This window comes from Antrostomus carolinensis, unplaced genomic scaffold (genome assembly GCF_000700745.2).
Source record: "Antrostomus carolinensis isolate BGI_N321 unplaced genomic scaffold, ASM70074v2 scaffold1067, whole genome shotgun sequence".
NCBI classification, from domain to species: Eukaryota; Metazoa; Chordata; class Aves; order Caprimulgiformes; family Caprimulgidae; genus Antrostomus; species Antrostomus carolinensis.
This window is the reverse complement of record NW_010326395.1, coordinates 1-23,773: the sequence shown is the minus strand read 5'-3', so window position 1 is coordinate 23,773 and position 23,773 is coordinate 1. Positions and strand designations below refer to the sequence as shown.

At 39.1% G+C, this 23,773-nt stretch overlaps 1 protein-coding gene across 1 annotated transcript; it reads right to left on the bottom strand.

Annotated features, from left to right (window-relative positions):
• Window positions 1–10: 10 nt before the first annotated feature.
• On the bottom strand, window positions 11–23,386 carry DOP1B (DOP1 leucine zipper like protein B; the record flags this gene model as incomplete). The annotated part of the gene is made up of 22 exons (XM_029085847.1): window positions 11–129; window positions 441–502; window positions 938–1,084; window positions 3,743–3,852; window positions 4,083–4,165; window positions 4,566–4,707; window positions 6,064–6,130; window positions 6,217–6,321; window positions 7,796–7,851; window positions 8,534–8,668; window positions 9,289–9,414; window positions 10,084–10,272; window positions 10,820–10,931; window positions 11,576–13,187; window positions 14,953–15,143; window positions 15,822–15,922; window positions 16,922–17,074; window positions 17,883–18,154; window positions 19,680–20,373; window positions 21,219–21,410; window positions 21,882–21,987; window positions 23,267–23,386. Coding segments are annotated over 22 exons (4,894 nt in total), but the record flags the coding sequence as incomplete, so codon positions are not given.
• Window positions 23,387–23,773: the final 387 nt, after the last annotated feature.

Here is a 23,773-nt window from a genome sequence, read left to right as displayed (position 1 = left end):
TTTCCCTTACACTGCTCTCTAATAGGTCATTTCCCAGCTTATACTGGAACCTGTACTGGTGCACTATACTCCCACGGCTTGATGCCAGTATACAGACACTTGCAAAGTCAGCCAAAGTCTCCTTGCTTTCTAACAGGGGACAGCTGCAAAATGTCACACTTCAAAAACTTAAAATTGTGGCAAAATGTGAATGTCCAACATTAGCACTTCTAGAACAAAAATACTTATGGTGTGTTTTAGACATGGTCAAAATACAGAATTAACTTAGTACAGCTTTTGGCTGTGAATAAAGTTGATAATATAGTCAATTATGCAGATGCAGCATTGTCTGCACTTTGTTGATACATTACTATATTAAAAATGCACCCCATAGCTCAAATGCAGAGATTTCAAATTCATCAAATTAATGTAGAAATAAGTTATCAGGAGCTGATACTTACTCATCAAATCTTTAAACATAGTTTTCTCATGTGTTAGAAGATGATCAATAATGGATCTCCAACTGAATAAGATAGAGAATGAATTAGATAACCAGAGAAAGCTTTGGTAGAGATTCACCTCAGAAAATATTTTGGTCAAACATTTCATACAAGGAAACAGTTTCCAAATTATATTCAGTATGCAGACTCTTATCTGTTTAACACATACTGCATTCTAGGTCATCCAGCTCTACTGCATGCAGTTCCCTAAACACTAAGGGTAGTATCAGCCTAAGACAAGTTTATTCTTATGCACTATAATGAAAAATTAAGTGCTTATAATGCATTTAGTAGAATTAGTGGTTGAGACCCATTTTTCACATTATTAGTGTGTAAACATTACATTCTGTAAGAAAGTACTAAGCAGAATTTTCTTTCCAATATTAGCCACTCTCCTTTAAAGCCTTTCTTTGCAAATTCAGAATAGAATCTTGGAGTGCTTCAATCTCAGGTCTTACTGAGTGCATGAAGTGTCCATCTGGAAAAAAGCTGGATCCATATACAACTCGAGAACTTCTTTTTTCCAGGCTCGCTTGGTATAAGCGTATCCACTCAATGAGCTGAGCAACTGAGCACCAGCACGAAAACTAGGAATGTTGTAGGCACTGGGAAAACAGAATAGTAATGATAAATATATATATATTTTAAAGTTAAGTTTATGTTACCAAAAAATAAATTCCAGGGTTCCCCAGAACTTCTAACCAAATTCTCTCAGTCATAGGCTATGTCTACATTAGCTCATAACTTGAAGCAGCAGGAGATCAGCAAATCAAAGCAGTTTGTGCAGAAGCTCCTCATATTTCCAATGTACCTGGTTTGGGGAAATATTTTCAGATTAGACACATCACAGCACAGTACTGCCTGTCTCCACTACAGGTGTGGTTCAAAGCTTCCCCCCCAAAAAAAAGTTTCCAGTAAGCTTTGCATCCTTGTCAGCAGACCCCTTTAGAAGATACCACAGCAGGCTTCATCTGTTACCCATATAACACTTTTGTGTCAGTTCTCATGCCATCATAACCTGTATAAAAATCTCACACACAAGCTTTTTTCTCCTTTTGCTGCCCTATGCACCGTCTCACTCCAAATTTGGACACCATACTCTGCAAGGCACAGTAGGGAAGGAGTGTTGGGCTCAAGGCAAAGGGATGAACTAATGCTTGTCCCCTGGCACCTCAGTTTCACTGAGGACACAGATGCCAAACAGCACCCTGCTACAAATCCTTGCTACGGTAACTGCTTTGCCCATGGTTGGATAAAGGTTTCAGGTTGGGGAGGTGGTTGCTCAGACTGCCAGGAACATGATTTTTGGCTGAGAAGGGATGCTGTCAAGGTCTTCTGTTGTGAGCTGGCAGCACACCTTCACAGAAGACTTCAGCAGCCCCTGTGTTTTCAAGGTTGGGCAGAGGAGGCTACCGCCTTTTTGTGGAGCCATGCAGCCAAACTTCTGCCGATTTGGGGAGGACAGTGGCATAAAGATAGTCTTGCAAGTTATAGTCCAACTGCTGAGTAGCATGTATGAGTGACATGATAATCACAAAGCCCATCAATGGGCTAGATGGAGGCTCCACATTCTTAACCAGTGACATCTTGTTACGGTTATGGCTGCACAGATCACAAGGACTGCTGGCCTTGACAGGCCAACACTGGAGAACCATCAAGGGTCATCTCTAGGCACCTCAGCAACTTCATTAGGACTCTGATGCCCATGTCTTTTGAACCATCAGTCTCAGACCAATGGGCATGGTAGTAGCTTCTTAGCAAGAAAAAAAAGCAGGCTGACTCCTAGTGTTCAGATTTCCATTTGCACTGCAGAAGTTGTCATTTATCCCTGCAGCAGTTCACAAGGACGTCTTGACAGCAGTGGTGTCCACGTCAATTTTAACTGTGCTGTTTCCACACATGGGGCAGAGATGGAACGAGAGTTTGGCTTGCAGCCACTGGCTCGCAGCAGGCCAAGCATGGCAGCATGATGCCAGCATTCCCAGGAAGAGTTTCAGTGGTGGCTATATACAGGATTTTCCATATCTGCTGCAAACAGTGAGGGCACTGTATGCATGTGCATGGTGGTATAAGACCTGGGCAACAAGAGTGACATACACTCCATACATCAAGAATCTGACTGACTTGGTTAGGGGTGAAGTAGGCAGAAAACATAGTAATAGATACAATGGAAAATACCCACATATAATGAATAGAAAAGAATAGCTTCTGAAAATTTCTCTGCATCATTTTTAGTCCATTCCCCTTGAGAGGGAGCATGGAAATGTCTTCAAACCCTGCTGTACCCTGAGGCGTGGTGGTGGCTTTAATGCTCACTTCCCAGTGACGCTCAACTCATCATCCCTTTTAGGCACGCCTGGTTATGTCTTCTCCGGCCCTCTATACAGTTTTTGCTCTTTAGTGGTTTTGACTGTGACATAAGTAACGCTTGAGACAACCCCCACCCTCCCCTCCACCCGCAAGCTATGGCTGATGCTCTCCCACATCTCAGTACAGATTAGTCTGCTTAGAAAAATGTAGTAGCTAAAAGGCAGCAACCAGCAGGAAGGGAAGCTTGATATCTGCTATAGCAGGAGCAGCTGTAACTCAGAAAAATGCAACTGGCAGCAAGCAGGGAAGAGACAGGGAGGGTTGCTTCCTGCCACTTGGCAGGGAGCTGCTAGAAAAAGGAGGATTTGCTTTCTAAGACATCTGTGAATAGCACTGGGAGAAAGGCAGGGAGAAATACATGAGGAAGGCTGAGGAACCAGGACCAACTGATAAGGCCCTGGAAGATGGAAAGGAAACCCACCAGCAAGGAAATGTTTTCCTTGCCCTCCTTCTGTCCCTGTGGGAAAAGGGTTATACTGTTCAGCTTACAGAGGATATCATCCATCTCTATCACATATATGCTTTTGGCTGAAAAACTAGGCAGAGTATAGGGAGATATTGTACTCTTCCTACTTCATGATAGGTCCTATGACTTGCCCAGTGCTCCACTGCCCCATCCCACAGCCTCTCTCCAGTACCTAACATACACAGAAAGGGGAGCTTTTAAGGTAAGGCCAAAAACCCAGGTGGAGGAACACCTACAGCTAACAGAAACAGCTGTCACAAAGCTCAGGCAACAAAAGGTTTCAGTTCCTGGGGGAAATACAGCTCATACCTTATTAGACTGGAAACAGGTGAGAGGACAAACAGAAGAAAAAGCAAAAGCCTTACAGTATGATCAAAAAAATCAGACTTAAAAAAAAAAAAATCACATGTGCAGAGAGAGAAGTCACCTGTGGTTGCGTAGATAAGGAAATACATAATAAAGCAAACGTGAAATCAATGGCACAGCTTTCTCCTTCTCGTCGCTCCGGTAAACCATGTCCAAAAGAGAAGCAAGAACCTTAAAAATGAAAAGAATGTCTCTTTAAACCTCTAGTTGGTATTTCTGCCAAAAGGGGAAAGAATGCCATATTTCAGGCTAGAATGTGCATGCACATGGGATGCCTCTCTGAAGATTTAAGCTCCCATTTAATCTACCAGGAAAACCTAATGTATTCCTCTGCTCAATAATATCAATAAACAACCACCCCACAGATGAGAGCAACAACTACTAAACTGGTTCCTACTTACTTCTGCAAGGAGAGAAAGAGCTTGGACACTGTATATTGAAGGGGCAGAGGCAGAAACCATTGAAGATGGTGCCATTGATGTATCTAAAAAAGGCAAAATAATTTAGTTTTCCCTTCAGACATTTAAATTTTGCTGTTTCCTAATTTTCTTCCCAAACATAACTGCTATTTGCATATTGGTATTACAGTAAAATTCTTCTGGGCAGGTTGCCACAATGACATACCTCGTGCCCCATGCTGTTCTGTCCCAGGTACTGCATGCACTTGCAAGAAGTTTTCCTCTGTGTTATACACAATCTGCACATATTTGCTAAACCCACTTAGGCTGACATTATTATTGGAGTATAATGCATATTTTTGGTTTTACTTTTTTGTCTGTATTACTCCCACCTCATGCAAACTACATACTATCAAACACCTTGTGTTCTTCACTGACTTAAATAGAAGAGAGAAAGCAGCAGAAAGTCAGACAAAACCACATTACCATTCACATCTTCAATGTTGAAGTCATCTGGTAAAATCTGAGGCTGAGCTTTCACTTCTAAGTTTCGGCTCAGCCAGCTAGTCTGTTCCAGAGAAGATCCAGCAACAGTCCCTACAGCCTCCAAGATTTTTTGTGTCACCTCCTATAACATAACCAGACAGTGTGGCATGAGATGACAGCCATTATCACTTGGCCAATCCAGCAAAGACCTTTTTTATATGGAACGTGTCAGGAGGATCAGAAGTAGGCACTTTTATCTCTTAGAAACATAAATACTTCTCTGATTTAACTATCTGTGCTCTCAAGATAACTAACTAAATGCTCACTTCAAATAAGAATAGGCAAGAAAATGAGAAGAAGCAGGAAGAAGTTTAAGTTAGCTCAGGAGGTTTTAGTCAGAATTTTCCATGCAATCCATTACCATTAACGTAGTATCAATTTGGCATCAGTCCTCCCACACCATACACATTAGCTGTCATCTGTCGAAGACATGATCTGAGTTGTTCAGCCCCTCAGAAATGGCATACCAATGCCTTTATTGTTTTGAACATTGTTCCTTTCTATTCTTTTTATATTTGGAGAACATTAAGAGAGGCAAAGCATTAAATGAGGCAGAGTTTTATTTTATGGCGAACCATCTGTTCACATTTAGGTCTTTCTATCAGGGGTAGGCAAGACATAGCATCAAACTGTGCATAGTCACCCTTCAGTGTATTTAATTCCCAGTGAAATGAAAAGATGGTCACTTTAATGAAACCAAATCCCAAGTACCCAAAGCAAAGCAGAGGTCATTTGTGAAGAGGTTATAAGATGGTAAGATGGCAAAACTGGTTTTTTTACCATCATCATCATTTTGCTGGCAAGTCTCTGAAGCAGAAGTGGAGACTTAATTTATCTGTTGGCACACAAAAGTACTATAACCATAACACTGTCTCACCTCATACATAGCATTATGTTGGCCCAAAGCCAAAACTGCACCCACATAGGTAGTGCTTAAACTGTTCTGGTGAAATCGCAATCAGCATACTGCCCTACTCCACCCCTGCTTTAAATAAAAGGTGAACTGACAGTCATGCACATTGCCGAACATAGCTACGAGCTTCAAGGATAATTACGCTACTAATTTTCCTAGATAGTTTTGAGATGTCAGTACTTACACGTGACATGAACTTCTGACACCACACTTGTGTTATGATTTAAATTCTGAGAAAAATCATAAAATTACCCAGGGAAAACAGCTTTGAAAAGTCCATAGTTACCACTGCGATTTCATGCATTTTTGACAAAATTTTGTTAAGAGACATTCTGTGCATCATGTCTTTTGTATTTGACTCTCTCATATTTACCAAGCCTAAGCCAAAACCTGTAGATGGACATTCACACATTTTAAAAGCACAGGTGAATTCGGACACAAAGTACAGATCAGGCCATCTCCACTTTTACTTAGATGTACAGTGCCAGATATATGAACTAAAAGGTATACATGTATACACTGTACCTGCAAGTCTTTTTGGTCTTTTTTGTTTTCTAGAGTAGGTGTCCTAGTCACAAAGTCATTCAGAATACTGTGGGAAAATCAATTCACTCTGAGTTAGTGATTGGACAGGTCTGCTCAATGCATCTATAAGCCTTCTTCTCTCTTATGCAGTACCTGAGAAGAAGAAAGTGTCCAGGAGGAGCCAAGTTCAACTGCACAGACTCTTTGAGAAGTCCTAATAAGGACTGGAAGTTCTCCTGCAAGGCTGAGACAGGCAGTCTGACAAAAAAGACAAACAAAAAACCCAAAACACATCCAAGTCTGAAGTTAGAGTTAAGAGAAAAACAAAAAACAATGTACATGAGTAACTTGGTGGCCTAAAAGCTTCCATCAGGATCAGTCCTTTACATCCTGCCCCTTCCTAACTGATACAATTAGTATAAAATATCCATCAGCACAGGCAATATGCACACATCAGTAAATGCTAGCAGCACATGCAGTATGCCAGCCAGCACTGTAACAGGGCTGGGTCTTCAGGCAGAGGAAAAGGAATAAAGCTTAGCTAACCACTGCATGCCAGCTTACTTTATCTCCATAGCTTATTGTATACAGTACATTTTATAGTCTGATATATCTCAAGGCTTCCATATGAGAAAAGCCAAGTATGTGAAGAAGAGTTTTGATTAGAGAAATATTTCCAATCAACTGCCTGACCCACTACCTGTCCAGCACAGACTGCAGCCATAGCAGTTTTACTGAATTTAGAATTTCTCTATCCATTCCTCTGGCAACACAGAGCAGATAAGGAGAAAGATCATAAGAAATTATACAAGCATCTTCCTGTCCTGGTTTCGCTGGGACAGAATCACAGAATTAATTCTCAGTCAGAAAAGCTGCATTTTAAGACTGCAGCACCCAATTTGTTGAGAACAAAGTTGACAAGACACTTTGTTTTAGTTTGTGGCCAGTCATGGTATGTGGGTTTCCACAGTGATCAAGGTCTTTAGCAGTCTACAGTTAGCCAGGAGCTAAGGCTAGGAAAGTGAAAGCCAGGGCAGCTGGCCCAAGCTGGCCAACAGAAGTGTTCCATACCATAAATGTCACCCTTACTATAAACTGTAAAGTTTGCTAGGGACAACCCTCTTCCTCAATGGCCATAATCACTGGAGGGTATTGCTCATCTTTCTGCTCCTGAGGCCTACTCTCCTGCTTGTTGTGACCATCGCGTTTTCATCGGCTGAGCACAACTTTATGCATTTTATATTAGTATTAATATGAGTTCTTATTATTATTTCATTGAATCTGTTTTCATTTCAACCTACAAGTCTCCTTTCCTTTTCGCAAATCCCCTGCCCAGGGGTGGGGAGGGGTCATTGAGTGATAGAACAACTGCCTAAACCAAGACACTTGCTAATGAAATGCCTGAAGTATCTTGCTCTATTAGTACAAAATGAAGCTTCCAGACTGGCATAATCAATAGATCAACGGAACATAATGTCATAGCCCAGTTATTTTGTGTCTGTTACTTGACAATGAAGTGGTAATAACCATGTCCTACATAAAGGATAATGTCATAGCCCAGTTATTTTGTGTCTGTCTGTTACTTAACAATGAAGTGGTAATAACCATGTCCTGCATAAAGTTCTTCTGTGATATTGTGACATGAAGATCAAAGTAAACCAAAAACAGTGAGGCTGGCTGTTATGCTAACTAGAGTCAAACAGAAAATCCTCTTTTATAAGGACTGAATTACCTTTGAATGAATGCATAACTGAATTGCAGCACTGGAATATCTACAAGTGAAGATTTCTGAAAAATAAAAGCAAACTGCAATTATTTGCCATCAGGAAAAAAAAAAAGAAGGTCCAAGGTCTTGAATACTTGTGTTCAATGGTTAACACAACCTTCTTAGAAGCCACTTGTACTCCAACAGGTGATCAACTATCATAAAATTATTAAAACCATCTATACAGCAGTACAAGGGAATTCAGAGGTTTAATAGAGAACCCTAGTTCAGAAGCAGTCACATTAGTTTGGAATATCTGCTACAGTTTATTCACAGCTGTAGGAGCTCCTACAATGACATATATAGTAGCAGCACTGGTTTCCTTGAAAGCCAATTGGAAGATAGCAGACTCAATGTGAAGTATTTCTAACTGCTCAGATAAGGGTAGAAAGATAGAAATGTGTCACCGAGTAAATATACAGCAGCTTTATGAAAATTTTCAGCATCTTTGGTACTGGAGGACCCCACACCTTTTTCTTACCAGCAACTTCTCTAGCAAAATATTCTGAAGAACCTACTTACATTGATGAATCAAACTGCAGAAACTCACATTCTGGAAAATTTAACTTATTCAGAAGCAAAAGAAAATCATGCACTAAAAAAACCCCCAAACCCCAAACTTTCCTTCTAACAGTATTTAGAAGACACATTGGAATAGATCCAGCATAGAATATATTAAGAAAATTGAATTATCTTCATGATTACCTCTTCACCCTTGATTTGTGGTGGTTTCTTGACTACCTCTTTGACCAGGTGTAATATAGTGTCAATTCTCAATGTGTTAAGTGCACATAGTAAGTCCACAAGAATAAGCTGAGATGCACTAGCCACTGGAAGAATCTGACAAAACAAGAGACGTACCCCTCAGATCACTGTACCAGACAAAACATGAAGTTGAAAAAACAGCTTTTTGTGTGATTACTCAAATATCAATACTTATACAAAACATGAATTAGACAAGTTAAATCAAGCATGCAGCAATTTGCCATATACAGATCTTCTCCCAACACCTTCAAGAAAACAACTTCATTATGCTCAAATGAAAGCAGAAAAGAATGAGGTATTCTACTCAGAAAAAATGCTTAGTTCCAGAGAATACTACAACTCTAACCTTTCTCTGAAAATGGAGCTGATTCAAGGTCTTGAAAATATAACTGGGAAATTGCAATCCTAAAATTACAATCCAGTATTGAATAAAAAAAAAAAAGGCTATTACTATCAGACTTAAACTGCCAGACTGTCCTTTTTATTTGATTACTTGTTTAGGTTTAATTGTAATCATGATGCTTTGTGGAATTATGTACAAATAAGAGCATTTCAGATTTTTCAGTGGCTTGCCATTGTCACATATAAAAAAACCCCAAAGTATCTATAAACAAGCCCAGAGTTTAAAACTGATGATATAAATGTAACATTTGCCTTTACACTGGAAAACTAAGGGTGCCTTTCTTCAGTTTTACCTTGATTTTACTTTGATTCCTATGAGGTTTCTTGTTATTCCATACTGCTGCAATTGCTGCCACCAGCTGGATTCCAAGTTGTGCTGTCAATGGATTCAAGAAGTCCAGTATTTTAGTTCTTAATGTCTACAGATGGGAAAAAAATAACTGTCAATGCTACCCTTTGTAAGGCAAAGGGTATCTCATAGTCTGTGAAACATTCTTCCTTTTCCCAAGATGTTCAGAAAACACACAACAACAAAAGAATCTGTTTATGTACTTGGCAGTCAGACTAGTTTTGATTATTTATGAGTTAGTGTATCCTTCTTACAGATGCAAGGCACATTTGTTGGAAAACATATTGCAAAATAGAAAAAAAAATAACTTCTTGTGTTATACTCTGTCTTCTCCTACAGATATTTTTCACTACTGTGATTTACCAATATCCACAGAAGAAGAGAAAGCCTGCTATTTTTATTCCTTCCGGTATATGTACTACTGCCTGCAGTAGGTGCAGACAATTCAGAGGCGGTCGGCTCTACAGCAGCTAGCACCAGAAGCTCCCAGAAAAAGCAAAACATTAAACAGATCAGGTAAGGGTGAAGACAGGTAAAAATAACAGGGAAAATTCTACTTTTGTAGGTAGGTACTGTGTAAGTCTGTAGCTCATGAGAGTTCTTCAAAAATTCTTTGTGGCCCAATATCATTCACGTGGCCCAATGGCAAAACTATTCCTATGAACTCTATGTAAAATGCACTGGTGAGGGAGGGGATGCTAAGAATGATGAGACACACAGCAGTTAAAAGAAATCCTACTTTGGTTGCTTTAAAGTAGACTGAAGAAGAGCCTTTAGTTGTTCCAAAGAAGTCAGTTGGTCTTTTTTGAGAGTCTTCCTTCTTAATAACGCTCCAAAGAAGGGACATGGAATTAATTATGCGAGGCAATTCTTCCAAAATCGCATTCCTGGCATTTCTCAGGTTTGCAGGTTCAGCTAAACATGATGACTAGAAAAAACAAAAATATGAATATTAAAATACATTATATTATGCATCACACAATGACTGCTCTTATTCTATAATTAGGAGAATTTCAGTCAACTTTTGTAATGACAACTTTAAAAATAATTCAACCATTCTATTTTGGAAATATACTGCTGCTATTATAGAGTCTACTGAATTTGCTGTTCACTGGTTTGGCATAGAAAGAATGGATTTGTCTACGAAATTATTAGGATAACATTACCTTCTGACACATATTATAGGAATAAAAATTGTAGAGAACACATCAGCATGTTATCAACTCAAAAGAAAACAGAAGACTGTTAAAGACAGAGTAACCCAGGACTAATATTTGCATGACCAGGATCACCATGAACATCATCTGCTTAAAATTAACTTCCCTGTCTTCAAATAAAAAAAATTAAGTTCAGCACCCCTTCCTTACACTTTTACTTAGTTCACTTCTTATATTCACCTCTGAATAAAAAAGGAACACATACATTGACGAACTGGTGCCGAGGTGTCAAGTGAGTGGTAGGTATTATGCACTTACCTTTTTAGTTTGATTAGGGTGATCTAGAAGGCAGAAGTGACCAATGGTTGTCAGACCTTCCAGAAGGGTTAGTGGGTAATCAGGTGTAATATTTTCTCTTTTAGAAGTTAAGCTTCGTCGGGAGGACAAAAAAAAAATAAAATAAAAAAAAAATTAACAGGCCAAGTGGTATTTCCTTGATTAAAAATTCCAGTGGCAATCTGTTTCTATTCAACAGTTAAAAGAACACTGGAATGACCAGACAGGAATATCAAAACAAAGGATTCACAAACTATGCTTGGACAACCACTTTCTTGACTAGATCTTTTAAAATATTATTCCCCAACTGACCATAAATCTTTAACATTCAATTATTTTTCTCTATTCTTTTCACTTACTGCCTGTTCTGAACAGTATCACTGTATTTTTCTTCTCCAGGGTGTCTTTCCTCAACTAGTCCTCCAAAATTCTCAGTCTTGTCAAAACTGTGAACTTCTTTTCTGCTTGGATGGCAGGCAGAAGGGGACAGGAAGAATCACAGCTGCTGGTCATTCTTGCTGCTGGTCTCCTTTCCTCTCTTCCTCCAGCAGCAGTGAGCCCTGCTGCAACAATACTGCCTCTACCTCACCTGGGCTCAAGGGACAGATGGCTGCACGTGCAGCAGTGTTTAAGGATCAAACTCTGGGAGCTACAACACTAAACCAGTAAGTTACTATGTACTACTCTCTAGTAAGGGGAACTTTTCAGCATAACAAATCCCACACTGCAGACTCTTACCTTGCTGATGTTTTTGCAGATGTCTTCACAGCTTCATTTTCATACTGTTTCACAAGCTCATCCAGGTTTTTACATATCTGTACAACAAATGGTGCCACAGTCCAGCCTAAAGACTTCCCAAAATAGGGCAGGGAACATGTGACTAAGCCTACCCAAGTGGGATGCATCCCATAGCCATACTCTGGTTGCAAACCTCTAACCACAGCAGAGACGAATAATCCCTGTGAAGTTATTGGGTGTGGATAGACATATTGCATTGCACCAATAGCCTGCTGGAAATTAAGAGCCTGCTGCCATTCCTTAGAGAGGTCTGGCTGATTCTCCTGCTCCTCATGAGTCTGTCCAAGATGGTGCTCCAAGACAATCAATACCTGCAAGAGCTTCAGCAACTCAATCTGGAGTGGGTGTTCGCTCCATATTTGATCATGCCCAAAATTGATTAGGCTCTCTTCAAAGAGTTCTTCAGCAACATTATTAACTCGGTCTGCCATAAGCAGTTCATATCGTTTCTGACTTATATACATAGATGCAGACAAAGAAAGAAGAACAAACTCTTGAATTTTGCATCTTCCTAGCAAATTACGTATGAAGTCTGTGTTCTTATTCTCTGCTGCCTTTGCCATGGTAGCTAACTGAGTCATCATTCTAATCAGGACTTCCACACTTTTTACCTGAACATCTCTGTTGCCAAGCACATCTCTGTGCGTGACCTTCAAGTAGCATGGATAATACGAGCGCAGAAAACTGAGACAGAGGTAAGTGAGCAATTCTATTAGAAGAGAATGGGGACACATGGTTGGGGACTGAGTCTGAAGCTTGCCATAAAAACTCTGTCCTACAAGAGCTTCCTGATGGCGAGCTAAAAGATTGTAAATAAGATTCAAATGTGCTGTGGAGCTGGTATCCATGCTTGTACTAGCTACAGCTTCAATAAATTCTTTAGGGTTTGTTTTAAGCACTGCCTCCAGAACAGAAAAAGCATACAATACCCTCTTAGAATCATAAGGCTGCAAATATAACAGCATATGTTTAAACAGAGCCTCAATCATCTCCTGTTTTTCCTTCTGCTGCTTGAGCAATCTCGAATGGGTAATTTCCTGGAGCTCCAAGTCCACCTCTTCATCACTTGACAGAGATTCTGATGCTTGAGTTCTCTCAGAGTCTGCACGCACAAGGTTTAGTGCTACACTGGATTTGCAACTTTCAGGAAGGAATGCATTGAGAGAACTCACATGGTTTGTGGTCTCTTTGCCATCAGTTGCAGCACTGTCATCGTCCTCATTGCTCACTTCTTGCAGCTCCAGAGAAGGAGAGAAAGAGGATGTATTTTCACTGTCATGGCCTGTGCTGGTGTCTGCTGATTCTGTGTGCTCACTATTATCTTGGTCACCATCTGCTTCATGTGAAGTTACTGGATTACAAAAGCCATCGTTTTCAGACTGTTCAGTTTTTAACTCCAGCTTCTCTGGATCTTTTTCCACTTCTGCCCAAATTGCTTCTCTATCCACAGTAGTGAACTGGCTCAATGGAAGGTTTTCCTCAGAATTGCTCTCAGAGATGCCAGACTCTTTCAAAGAGGCCTTTTTCTTGCAAAGCCAATCATGTATATCTTCTGAAAAAAAAAATAAAATAAAAAGAGTGTATAATCGTGCATGTCACAAAACATGCTTTATATTGAATAAATCACTGTAAGAAAAAAAAAGGTTGAAAAGCTACTCTACTCTAGTCTACTATTAATTGTAATGAGCTAAAAAAACAAACCAAAACAAAAAAGAAACGGGTTAAGGCAAGAGTTATGATTTTTTTTAAAGTGGTAGACCAGTCCTAACCTACTGTTAGCACAGAAGAATAGGATCAAAACATAAAGCACGTGCTATTTCTCTTATTCTATGATTCCTTAGATGTGATTTTTTTTTTTTAATGCTTTCAGAGCATAAAATGTTTGTTGAGATCAGGAGGGAAATGAGAAGCATAGCAACACGGGATTTTTTTTTTTTTAAGAGCTAATGCTTTCCTTGATTACATGCTGTGGAACAAAAAAGGAATACATTAGCTCTGTGTTTGTATAGCATCTAATAAAACAGGTCTATTTGGATGCTATAAATGTCTGCCATCTAACTATTTGCCAATCAAGACAGAAAAACAATTACACAAGCCCACAGCTAGGTTAACAAGTAGTTAACCTAGTTAACAACTAGTAATGAGATAGACAGGTGACATGGAATTTTCTTTATACAAAACTACCAGACACTTCTTCAGTCTTCCTTCTCTGCTCCAGGAAACAAACTTGGCTACTTGGGCCAAATGGTGCAGCACCTCATATCCATACCACTCCCAGCAATTCCAAATGTGAACAGACTTCCCAGCAATCCCAAACCTGAACAAACTGCCAGTCTTTGCAGGACTCTGCACTTGGAGCAAACTGTGGCTCCATACCTGTCTCAGTCTTCCTCAGCTGCTCCCCACAGGTCTCTGTCACACTTTTTTGTTCCACATTTGACACAAAGATCATACGTGGTTCACAATGGTTCTCATTACAGGTCTTAAAATAGACATCTTCCAGCTGTCAAATTTAGCCTGTCAAGGTAAAGTCACCCTGCCACATTCCTAAATCTGGGTGGCTGGAGGTCATCTTCAATTCCAAACATCTCTCTTTGTTCCTACATCCCTGCTCTGGGATACCTCAAGACTTATGCCACAAGGGCTCAGCTCTCCTATTGAATCAACATGGATCTTCTTTGGATAAAGACATTTTAATGTTTAGAAGTTAGAAGAATTAGTTGTTTAGGTTTTGTGTGTGTGTGTGTGTGTGGTGTGCCCTAAACAGCAAGACGTTCCTCACAACCTGTCTGATGATTTTAACATGATGCTGAATAAAGAAACCTGGTATGAGGGTACATGCTATGCTGGGGCAAGACTGGGTGGAGAGAGTGATTTGCTTGGTCATCCTGCCTACTGGAACAGTTCCTGGACTGTCACCAAACTGCTCCTAGATTTCATTTGATTGCAGACCTAGTTTTGCCTGAGAAGGGATCCTGTGAACAGTGAACACACATGCAGTGTGGATCATCTGTGAATGGCAATGAGAAGTGCGGGACAAGATCCCAGAGCAAAGCAGGGAGCAATCCAAGTCAACAGTGTAGGTGCAACCACTGTAATAGAAATGATCATTAGGCTTTCAACTAGCATGACTTACTCCTGAACTCTGTTTTAGGCATCACTAGAGGTACTTGGATGAGGAGGAATCTATGGAACTGAGACAAGAAAACTCAGGGTAATAGGATGCCATTACACTTCAGAGACGACCTTCAAACAGGTGTTCAGGAGTATGCAATGCTGTGTTAGCATTTACAGTTTCAGTCCAAGGACAGTTTTACCTGCTGAATTTTTCTGTTTGATGTAGTGGATGGACGTGCGCTGTGTCTTTGGATGAAGCAGCAGCAGCAAGACTGGTTCAAGAATCCGTGCAACATCATTAAGTGAAAGAGCACGGATCAGCCAGCCCTGTGCTGCAGCACCAATTGCGCCATCTGAACAATTGAGACTGTCCAGTACCACAAACAGAGACCTGAGTGGAGAAACCAGAACCAAGTAGTAAATTGAAATCCTTAAAACAGTTAATGCAAACAACAAAATAGTGGGAGGGAACAGACATAGTGCATGTTCAAGTAAGCACCAGCCAATGGCTCACGTCTACTAACCATGGCTTGATCATGCACATTTTCCAGGTGAGGTCAAGTACACATGCATTTGTAGAAGCAAGGCCATACATATGCTCACACTCTAGAAAAGCAGCATGTTTTAAAGTTCTTTCCCATATTTATTTAGAAAACTCTTAATGCCTTTCTCTTATTTTATACAAAGGTTATGATCTTGTAAATAGGAAGTAAAATTAAAGTAAGTTTGTTTGTTTGTTTTTGCACAAGGAGGTGGTTCTATTTTCTTTGGGAAAAAACCTAACCCACTCCAAGATAAAAAACGTCTGCTATGCAGAAACTTGTCTGCAAGCTACTCTTCATATACGAAGGTCTTCCTCTTTTTACAGAAACTTCCTTCACACAAGAAAGTGCACCACGCACACAGAGTGCTTTGCAAAGGTAATAGTGCAAGAAAGTTGATCTTCCTTTTGCTCATTTTTTGTTCTCTCTACAGAGAACTTTTTCACATCTCACAAAAAGTAACAGAAAAAAGCATGACATAGTTAAATATATAAATGCAAGTTCAAGCCAGTGGAAATGGAAAATACCTATCAAAGGACCGATTGTGAGAAGTCACTCTGCTGCCTTGGATCTCTCTGGTCAGATGCCACATGACTGAGAATCTGAACAGTGCTTCCAGCCTTGTCCCCTTTGCAAGGAAACAAGACAGATACATGTTTTTTGCAGCATTTATCTCTGAGTAAAGTTTTAGTGATTCTTAAATCCCTATCAGAACAACAGTTATTGTGTAGATGACTCCTAATCCTTCTCAGGATTGAGAGCACTTTTCTATTTTGCAATAAACTAAACTAAAACGCCATATATCCATGAATGCACAAGCAAAACTTAACAGCCACAGTGTTTGTAGGAGAAAATGTATTTCAGGACTCTTGTGTATAAACATTTTAGTCTTGGTTTGATCTTAGGGAGATTTAAAAGTTGGATGACAAATGGGAAGACATTGGTATATTAGGCAGTATTTATTATTGTTAATTTTGTTTGAAAGCTTTAAAACAATTTCCAAACTTTTAAGTTTTAAAATTGCAAGAGCAAAGATATTAAAACAATACCAAAGACTGAAGGTGGCTGTTTTAAGTTTTATTGTGCAAGTCACTTCTCACAAATATACTGTAAGTTATTAAAGGACTGTTCTGTCATTAAACTAGGTAAGTAAAATAATTAATAACCAGCTCACTTAAAATACAGCTTACTTATTATGAGAACTAAATACTAAGGTGGACACAGGGTCAACATTATTTTGACATACACTTACAAGCTAAGTCCCAAGTCTTTTGTTGGAATATGAAGTTTACAAACTAAAATGATTTTAGAGTTACTGGTAGAGCTGGGTCAGTTTGGAAATACTGACAAAACCTGCAAGTTTTTAGATACTATAGTATTTGGGCCAGAACTAAAAAAGCTCCAGCATTGACTGATAGAGCTTGTATCCAGGGATTAGGTTTAGCAGTAGTCCCGTAACGAAAAAATTCCAGAGAATTGTAAAGGCGTGGACAGAGTCTGTCAGAGTCTAGGAAGACAGTGGGACCATAGGAGTGAAGACGTGGAGTGGAAGGGAACTGGAGGCATTCTGGGAAGCACTGGAACAACTCTACAGTGATGAAGGGGCTTCTGTGAATACAAGACTTACTTTATCACAATCCAAAAGTGCATGGCAGATAATGTCTTCACAGATATTTGCTGACGGTGCCAAGCAGTGCAGCCTGTAGAACAGTTCCACACAGGCAATATGATGCTCCCGTGTCTCTTTGTTGAGCTGATTCCAGAGAACACAGGCTACTCTCTAGGCAAAAATAAAAATTATTATTATTATTAATAATAATACTATTACTACTACTAATGGTGATTTCTTCACTGACATAAAAGCTTTTCATTGCATAAATGCCCTCTATTACCCAAAGGGATTTCCAAATCAGTTTAGCAAAGAGCAAGAATTCAGGTAATAGACCTAAAGGAATGCAACTTTCTTACCCTAGTAGGACAGGTAATTCAAATGTACGTGCATCAGAGGTTAAGAAAAGCATTTCTGCATCTATTTTTTGTGTCAAAACCTAAAAGATTGTACGTGTGTCAGGAACAGTAATTGGAAACACAGTAATCAAGAAAAAGATCTTGGAACCAACCCTCATACCAACACTAAAACTAATAAATGGTCAGGAGAAGAAAAGCGTACTTGAAATATATATACTCAAAACAAAGAGGACAGAATGTTTTCATTATTATTCGCCCACTAACATTTTGTCTTAACTGAAAACTTAAGATTGGTATCAAAGTCCTCTGAAGTGTAACTTTCAAGCTAATGAAACCAAACCCTTCAAGTCAGAAATCAGCTATATCTACCCCCCCAAGAATTTGGACAGAAAACCAACTAGCAATTTGAAAATAACCTGCCACTTTTGAACATCCTGTTGGGAAGCACACAAAGAAGAATGCAATTATTTTCAAATGCTTGTGGAAGCAAAAAGGTCAGTGTGTCATTGCAACACAAACATGCTGCCTCCAAACATCCATGCAAATAACATTTGCTTTCCCACTCCATCCTTAGAGGTTCAGTGTACTTCGGTAGTAAAAAAGAAAAAGAAAATTGACACCTGGTAGAAATCTGTTTTCTCTGAGATGATCTTTAGAACAACAGGAGCAATGGGAGGAAGGGTGACCATTTGTAGCTTTCCGAAGAAGGGGTTGTGGCCAGACACTTTGTACCGCTTCATCCTGTCTTCTATCACCAGTGCCAGTGACTGGGAATGGTTGATCACCTCCAGCAGCGTGAAGATGGACACATTCTGAACATAGCAGTCATTCACACAACAGCATATTGTCATTAAGGACTTCAGCCACAAAGGGAAGCTGGCATCACAACCTCCTCAGGAGATAAGTGAGAAAATTTTTTTTTAATAATCTCAAGGTTATGGTCATATTTCCAAGAATTCTTCAATCAAGCTCACAGGACCAAAAGACAAAAATGCCTGCCCAAATCCAACTGTCACACTATCATCAAGTCCCTTCAGAAGGCACTTGCTTCAAAGCAAGTAATATCCTTTTCCTTATTTCTCCCAGCAGAAAGCTTTTGCGGGACCTCAGTAACCCAGGAACTAGTAGATTTCTGCTTTCCAGTTTATGTTCACTCACAACTAGTTTTAACAGCTGCTGTTTTCCAGCTGTCATTATAAAAAACAACAATAGAGGTCTGCTGATTCAAGGATGGTCTTTCGGGTGGCATTGAAGTGTGTCAGTTCGGAAACCATGAAGCACACAAGAAACTGATATGGCTAACATCAAGTCAAGGCATCTTTGCCTCTCCTGAGTGAATTATCAGATAAAGCTTTATTAAGGTTTGACTGGAGACAGTCTGAAGTATGAGTTAACACCTCTAGCTTCAAAACCAAATGTTTTAACTGCTTTATTACCACAACAAAACAACCACTCTTCCTTCTCCACATCAGACAATTTCTGTACCATATTCAGCCCAGACCTTCCTTATCAGAGGTTCTCTCCTTTTGGCTTTAAACCTTACTGTATCCTCCGGAGTGTGCAGTTGAAAATAATTTTGAAAATAAACTTCTATAATCCTAGGATGATATTCCAAAGAAACACAATGATGAAAGCAAGCCTTCTAAGTTCAGCTACATTTCTGACCACACGGAAGGCACTGCAAATATGCAAAAGTGTCCATGTCAAGCAGACATCACCCATGTAGATATGGGCATATCATCACTTTGCTAAGGAAGACAGCAAAAATTAGTAGCGAAGTGAGGAAAAGAACCCAATTTTCCAGTTTCCCACCTCTCCAACTGCTACAAATCTATCTTGTCAACTAGCCTTCAGGCCAATAGCTGCTTCTGCTAAAGCTAATGAATTTACTTGAATGCCCAGAACAGACCAGAGATTATACAAGATTATTCTTATACATTAGCTTACATCAGACTCCTTTGAATTCTGAGGGTTAGAGAAAGAGCTTTTTTTGCTTCTGTTATAGTTTAGAGCTCCAGTTTTCCACCTACACCCATCTTCCTCTAACATATTCTCTTTTTTTAGGGGGACAGGTACACACACTGATGGCAGGGAACAGATTTATTGAAAATCCTCAACCATCCTACAAGGATTTACAGGCCAGAAGGTCTTTTCATCCTTTAAGCTACAGGTTTTGTAGTGAAAGCTTTCAAAAGAATGAGAATTTTAAAAGCTTGGTAAAAATTGTCCCTCAGCTGCAAGACACAAAACACATACTGATATGGGTAAGACTTTAACCCACATGCAACTTGCCTTCAGCCTTGCCAAAAGGCATTATTACTACTGGCCCTGGTCACATGTCTTGCAAACAGCCAAGCTCAAACTGCTATTTGCATCCTTAAATGCTCAAGTTGCTCAGTAAAGGAATCTTTTCTTACCAGGAACCTGAAAAAGAGAGAGATACAACTGCTCCATCTCCTCCTCCGAAAGGTATACTGGGAACGTGGTACAATCCAACAAAAGGTGACAAGCTGCAGCGAAAGCTTCCTTGCAGTCACCTCTAAGGGGCCCCAAGACAAGCATCACTTGTTCTAAGTCCCACTCTTCTTCCTCCTTTTCCTTTTTATTACCAGCGTTGCGGTCAGAAGGAAGAGGATTGGAACTCTTGGTCTTGAATGCTGATCCTCGAACTGAGAACAAGTCTGAAAGCATTTGTTTAAACTGAGGTACAGTGATTTGCTTTGCATCCCATGGGCTCTTTTTCTTGCTAGCACTTTCAGGCAATCTGTAGCCATTCTCTTTTTTCTCTTTTCCACTCAGATTCATTGCTAAGATGCTTTCATTACTTGTTTCTTGAAATTGCACCCCAAAAATGTATTTACTGGAAAACTTGGCAACCAGCTCCTGGATGCAATACAAAGTCTTCTGAATGCTCCCTCCTTTCTTCCAGACATCGTCTTTCTCAAGGGTCACAGTTGGCACTCCCAAGTGCTGAGAGAGCTCTGGGGAAGAAGCACTTAGGCCAATGCCACTGTCTTCTGACTTCAGGGGAGGAAATGGAGTCTCATCCTCCTCCTGCAGCACAGGCTTAGTCTCCAAGGTAATGTCCACATTTTCCTTTTTCACTGGGCTCTAAAACAGGAATGTTAATGTGGTTAATGTGGCACTGCATAGGTTGTTTTAAGCTACACAGAACAGTGGCAGGCACTGGGGAACAGCGCTGACAGAAAAATCCTCTTGTATTTGCAATTTCCAGATACAGATTACTTTTACAAAATTATGAGACATAGCTCTTTGCAAGCAGTTCAATTTGATTGCATTTAAAACCTAACAAATATTTATATAATCCTCACACCTTGATTCATCAAACACCAACAGATCCCTAGCTACAGATACTTAACAAATGGAAATGTTTCCTTAAAATCAATTCACCGCTAGAAGAGTATTACTTATGTTGGATTATTTCTAGTCAAATCCATGTATTTGTTCTACTGCAAAGCTTTGGCAGGCTATGCTTGTGCGACTGCTTTATGCCATCTATACCTCATTCCTTATCATGGTCTCTTGCACACAAATAATACCACATTGTGTTAAACTAAAATATTAATTGAAAGCCTTGCAGACCTAACCAGCTGTAAAGCTGGCTGTGATTTGGCAACTTGAATCTTTAGCAACCACATGATGTTGAGTGCCTTTTGAAAACCATTAAGATCACATTCTTCTCAAGAGGTAGGATTATAGCTCCAGTTTCAGACAAGACTATACTCCTTCACCATCACAAATAATTCAAACAGAACTGAATATCCAGTAAGAATAACAAGGCATCAGATAGTACTGGAAGGGGACAAAGTAGATAAGCTTAAAAAATCTCCATTGCTGCAGTTATCTTCTAGGTTTAAGGTAGAAGAATCATCATTCTAAAATAATTTATGCCACTAACAATGTTAAACATCTATGAGTAGCTGAAAAACACCTACCCCATTTCCACTTCCTGTCTCAATGTCCAAATAGGAAGGGGGCATTTGTACTTTGCTAAGCACCTTAAAACAGGTCTTTAAGGCATGAGTGAGTTCTGGTAAACCTAATACTTCCATATTTTCCAGGAGAGACTGCACCATATAACTAAGCATCTGTGGAAGATACTGAGTCTGCACTTCAGAGTAGAGTTCCTAAAACAAATAAGCATTGTTTAAAATAGTTATCACATATTCAGCGGTCTAGCAACACTGATCAATGATTAATAAAGTCAGTTAATGAATGATTAAGCTGTACAAACTTATTTCAGTGCTATTCCTTCTTTCTTCATTCTCCATGATGGACACTGAATCATACCCTAAAAATCTTATGATAGTCAGCCAGCTACTAAGAGACCAAAAAGTCCTAGGAAATTATTTACTCAAGAAGCAAAAGCCACACTTTCTAATTCCTTTGATAGAATCACCATACTTTCAAATGCAAACAATTTGTATTTTGCTAGGCAATAGCATGGGTACCTGTATATAAGTCAGCACATAAAACTATACGTGGCAGGACACAGCATGCATATGCACACATATATCAATCTGCCTATTTTCATTTCAGGTTTTGTTTGATTTTAAGTTACTCAATACTTCAAAGCAGTTAACATCAGGTTGCCTTACCAAAGGAATCACGTCAAGAAGAAACACCAACAGTGTGCAGAGCTCTGAAATTGTAGGAGGGGTGCTAATATTTTCAAGAGGGTATCTCATCTGTGTGGATTTGTTTCTGGGTTGAGAGAAACATGATTATGTAAGCTTTTTTTCCCCAGTCAAAATTATTGTCAAAATTATAAATAAGCTTCATTAAAACCATCACAAAATACTGAACAACTAGGCTTTCTGAAGCAAAGTAAAATTGGACTTATAATGGGATAAAACCATTCTGTCAAAAACACCTAAACAGTAGCTTGCACGTGGGATGCTAAAGTGCTTCTAATTTTCAGATTGAATCTCTATACACAATTTTTCTGCTTAAAATATAATCTTCTCTCCTGTATTTAGAAAGAGATAGAAAGATAGATATCTTTATTTTTCTTCAAAAAACACTTCTTCTTCCAAGGAACACCTCTCCACCTCTCCTCCCAAACTTTTTCCTCCTTCAGCTGTCACTTTGAAAGTAATTTCTTTTGTTCTCAGGTTGCTAGTTTCCATTTAATTGTTTACCTGTTTGCATTCTTGAATTATCTCGAGATGCAACTTTCATATCTATCTGATTCTAACATGTATTATGACCCTTCCAGAATTTAGATGCTTCAGTAAACTTTATTATCTTACATAAATAGCTCTTAAGTGGCATTTTTAAGAGGAGCACTATTGTTTGACAACATAAATGTAAAAGGAAAAGACTCTCTGAGAAAATTTTTGTAAGTGAAATGATATTGATTAATAGAAGTACTATAGGTAAGATGAAAAATTAGAAACAGGTGCTATGAAATAATAGATCTAATTCTTATAAACCATGCAACCATGTTGCTTCTCCCTTTGTCCCTTGTATAGCCTTTTCCATGGTTGGTTTAAACCCAATCCAGCTGAATCAACAGGAATAATAGAGTTTAGGACATAATAATTATAGATGATAAGTGATTAACTTAGAAAGTATAAGTTAAATGTCACTATGTAGGCTTTTTTTAAAAGTGCAAAGGTGAGCAGACAAGAAGATTATTCAAGAAGATAACTGAATACAGTGACCAGAATGAAACCAGTAGGCTGCAACTTCTGAAGAGGCACTGAGACGAGACTAGAAGAATCAGCTGCATTTGAAGAATCACTGTGGAGTTTTATAGAATTTTAAATTAACGAGAAATTTGGAACTGAGGGTTTGTGGGAAAACACCAAGAACTTTGAAAAGAAAACCTATTGTATAATGTTAAATTTAGCATATATATAGAGCCTGACTTATGCAATGCCTTTGCCACTCACTCAGGTGATGGCCCAACTCCGAGTTGGCAATAAAGCAAACCCAGAGTTGTCCACAGACGGATTGAAAATTCCTACGTAATAAACACCTGAAACAATCTTCGAAACATTTCGTCATGTAATCCCAAAGAAAATCCGTGCTTAAGGATGTGATCAACAAATTGACTGTTTTGACAATTTCTGAAGCATTTTTGTTCTCTTTGATTGCACTGTGTGAAAGGGAAAAAAAGGAAAAAGAAACAGATGTCAGTGAAGATTCTAAGAGCATGCACATCACAGTATTAGCTAAAGTGTTCTAAAATATTTCCCCCCCTTTCTCTACAAGCTACAAGACTTACATAATCATTGTTTTAAATCAAGGACTAAGTCATTCTGGAACATCTAAAGTTTAAACATATTTCTCCCACATGAAAGAAATCAACCCTTCAACTTTGAAAATCAAAAGGCTGAAACTTCTGACACCAGACTGCTTTTTGGCCAATATAACTGGATTTAATCAACACCAGTCATATGCAGTGTACTAAATTTTCTCTAAATTTTCTCTGGTAATCAAAGAGAAATCAAGCGTGTGTTGGGAAGTCATAGGAAAATCTCAT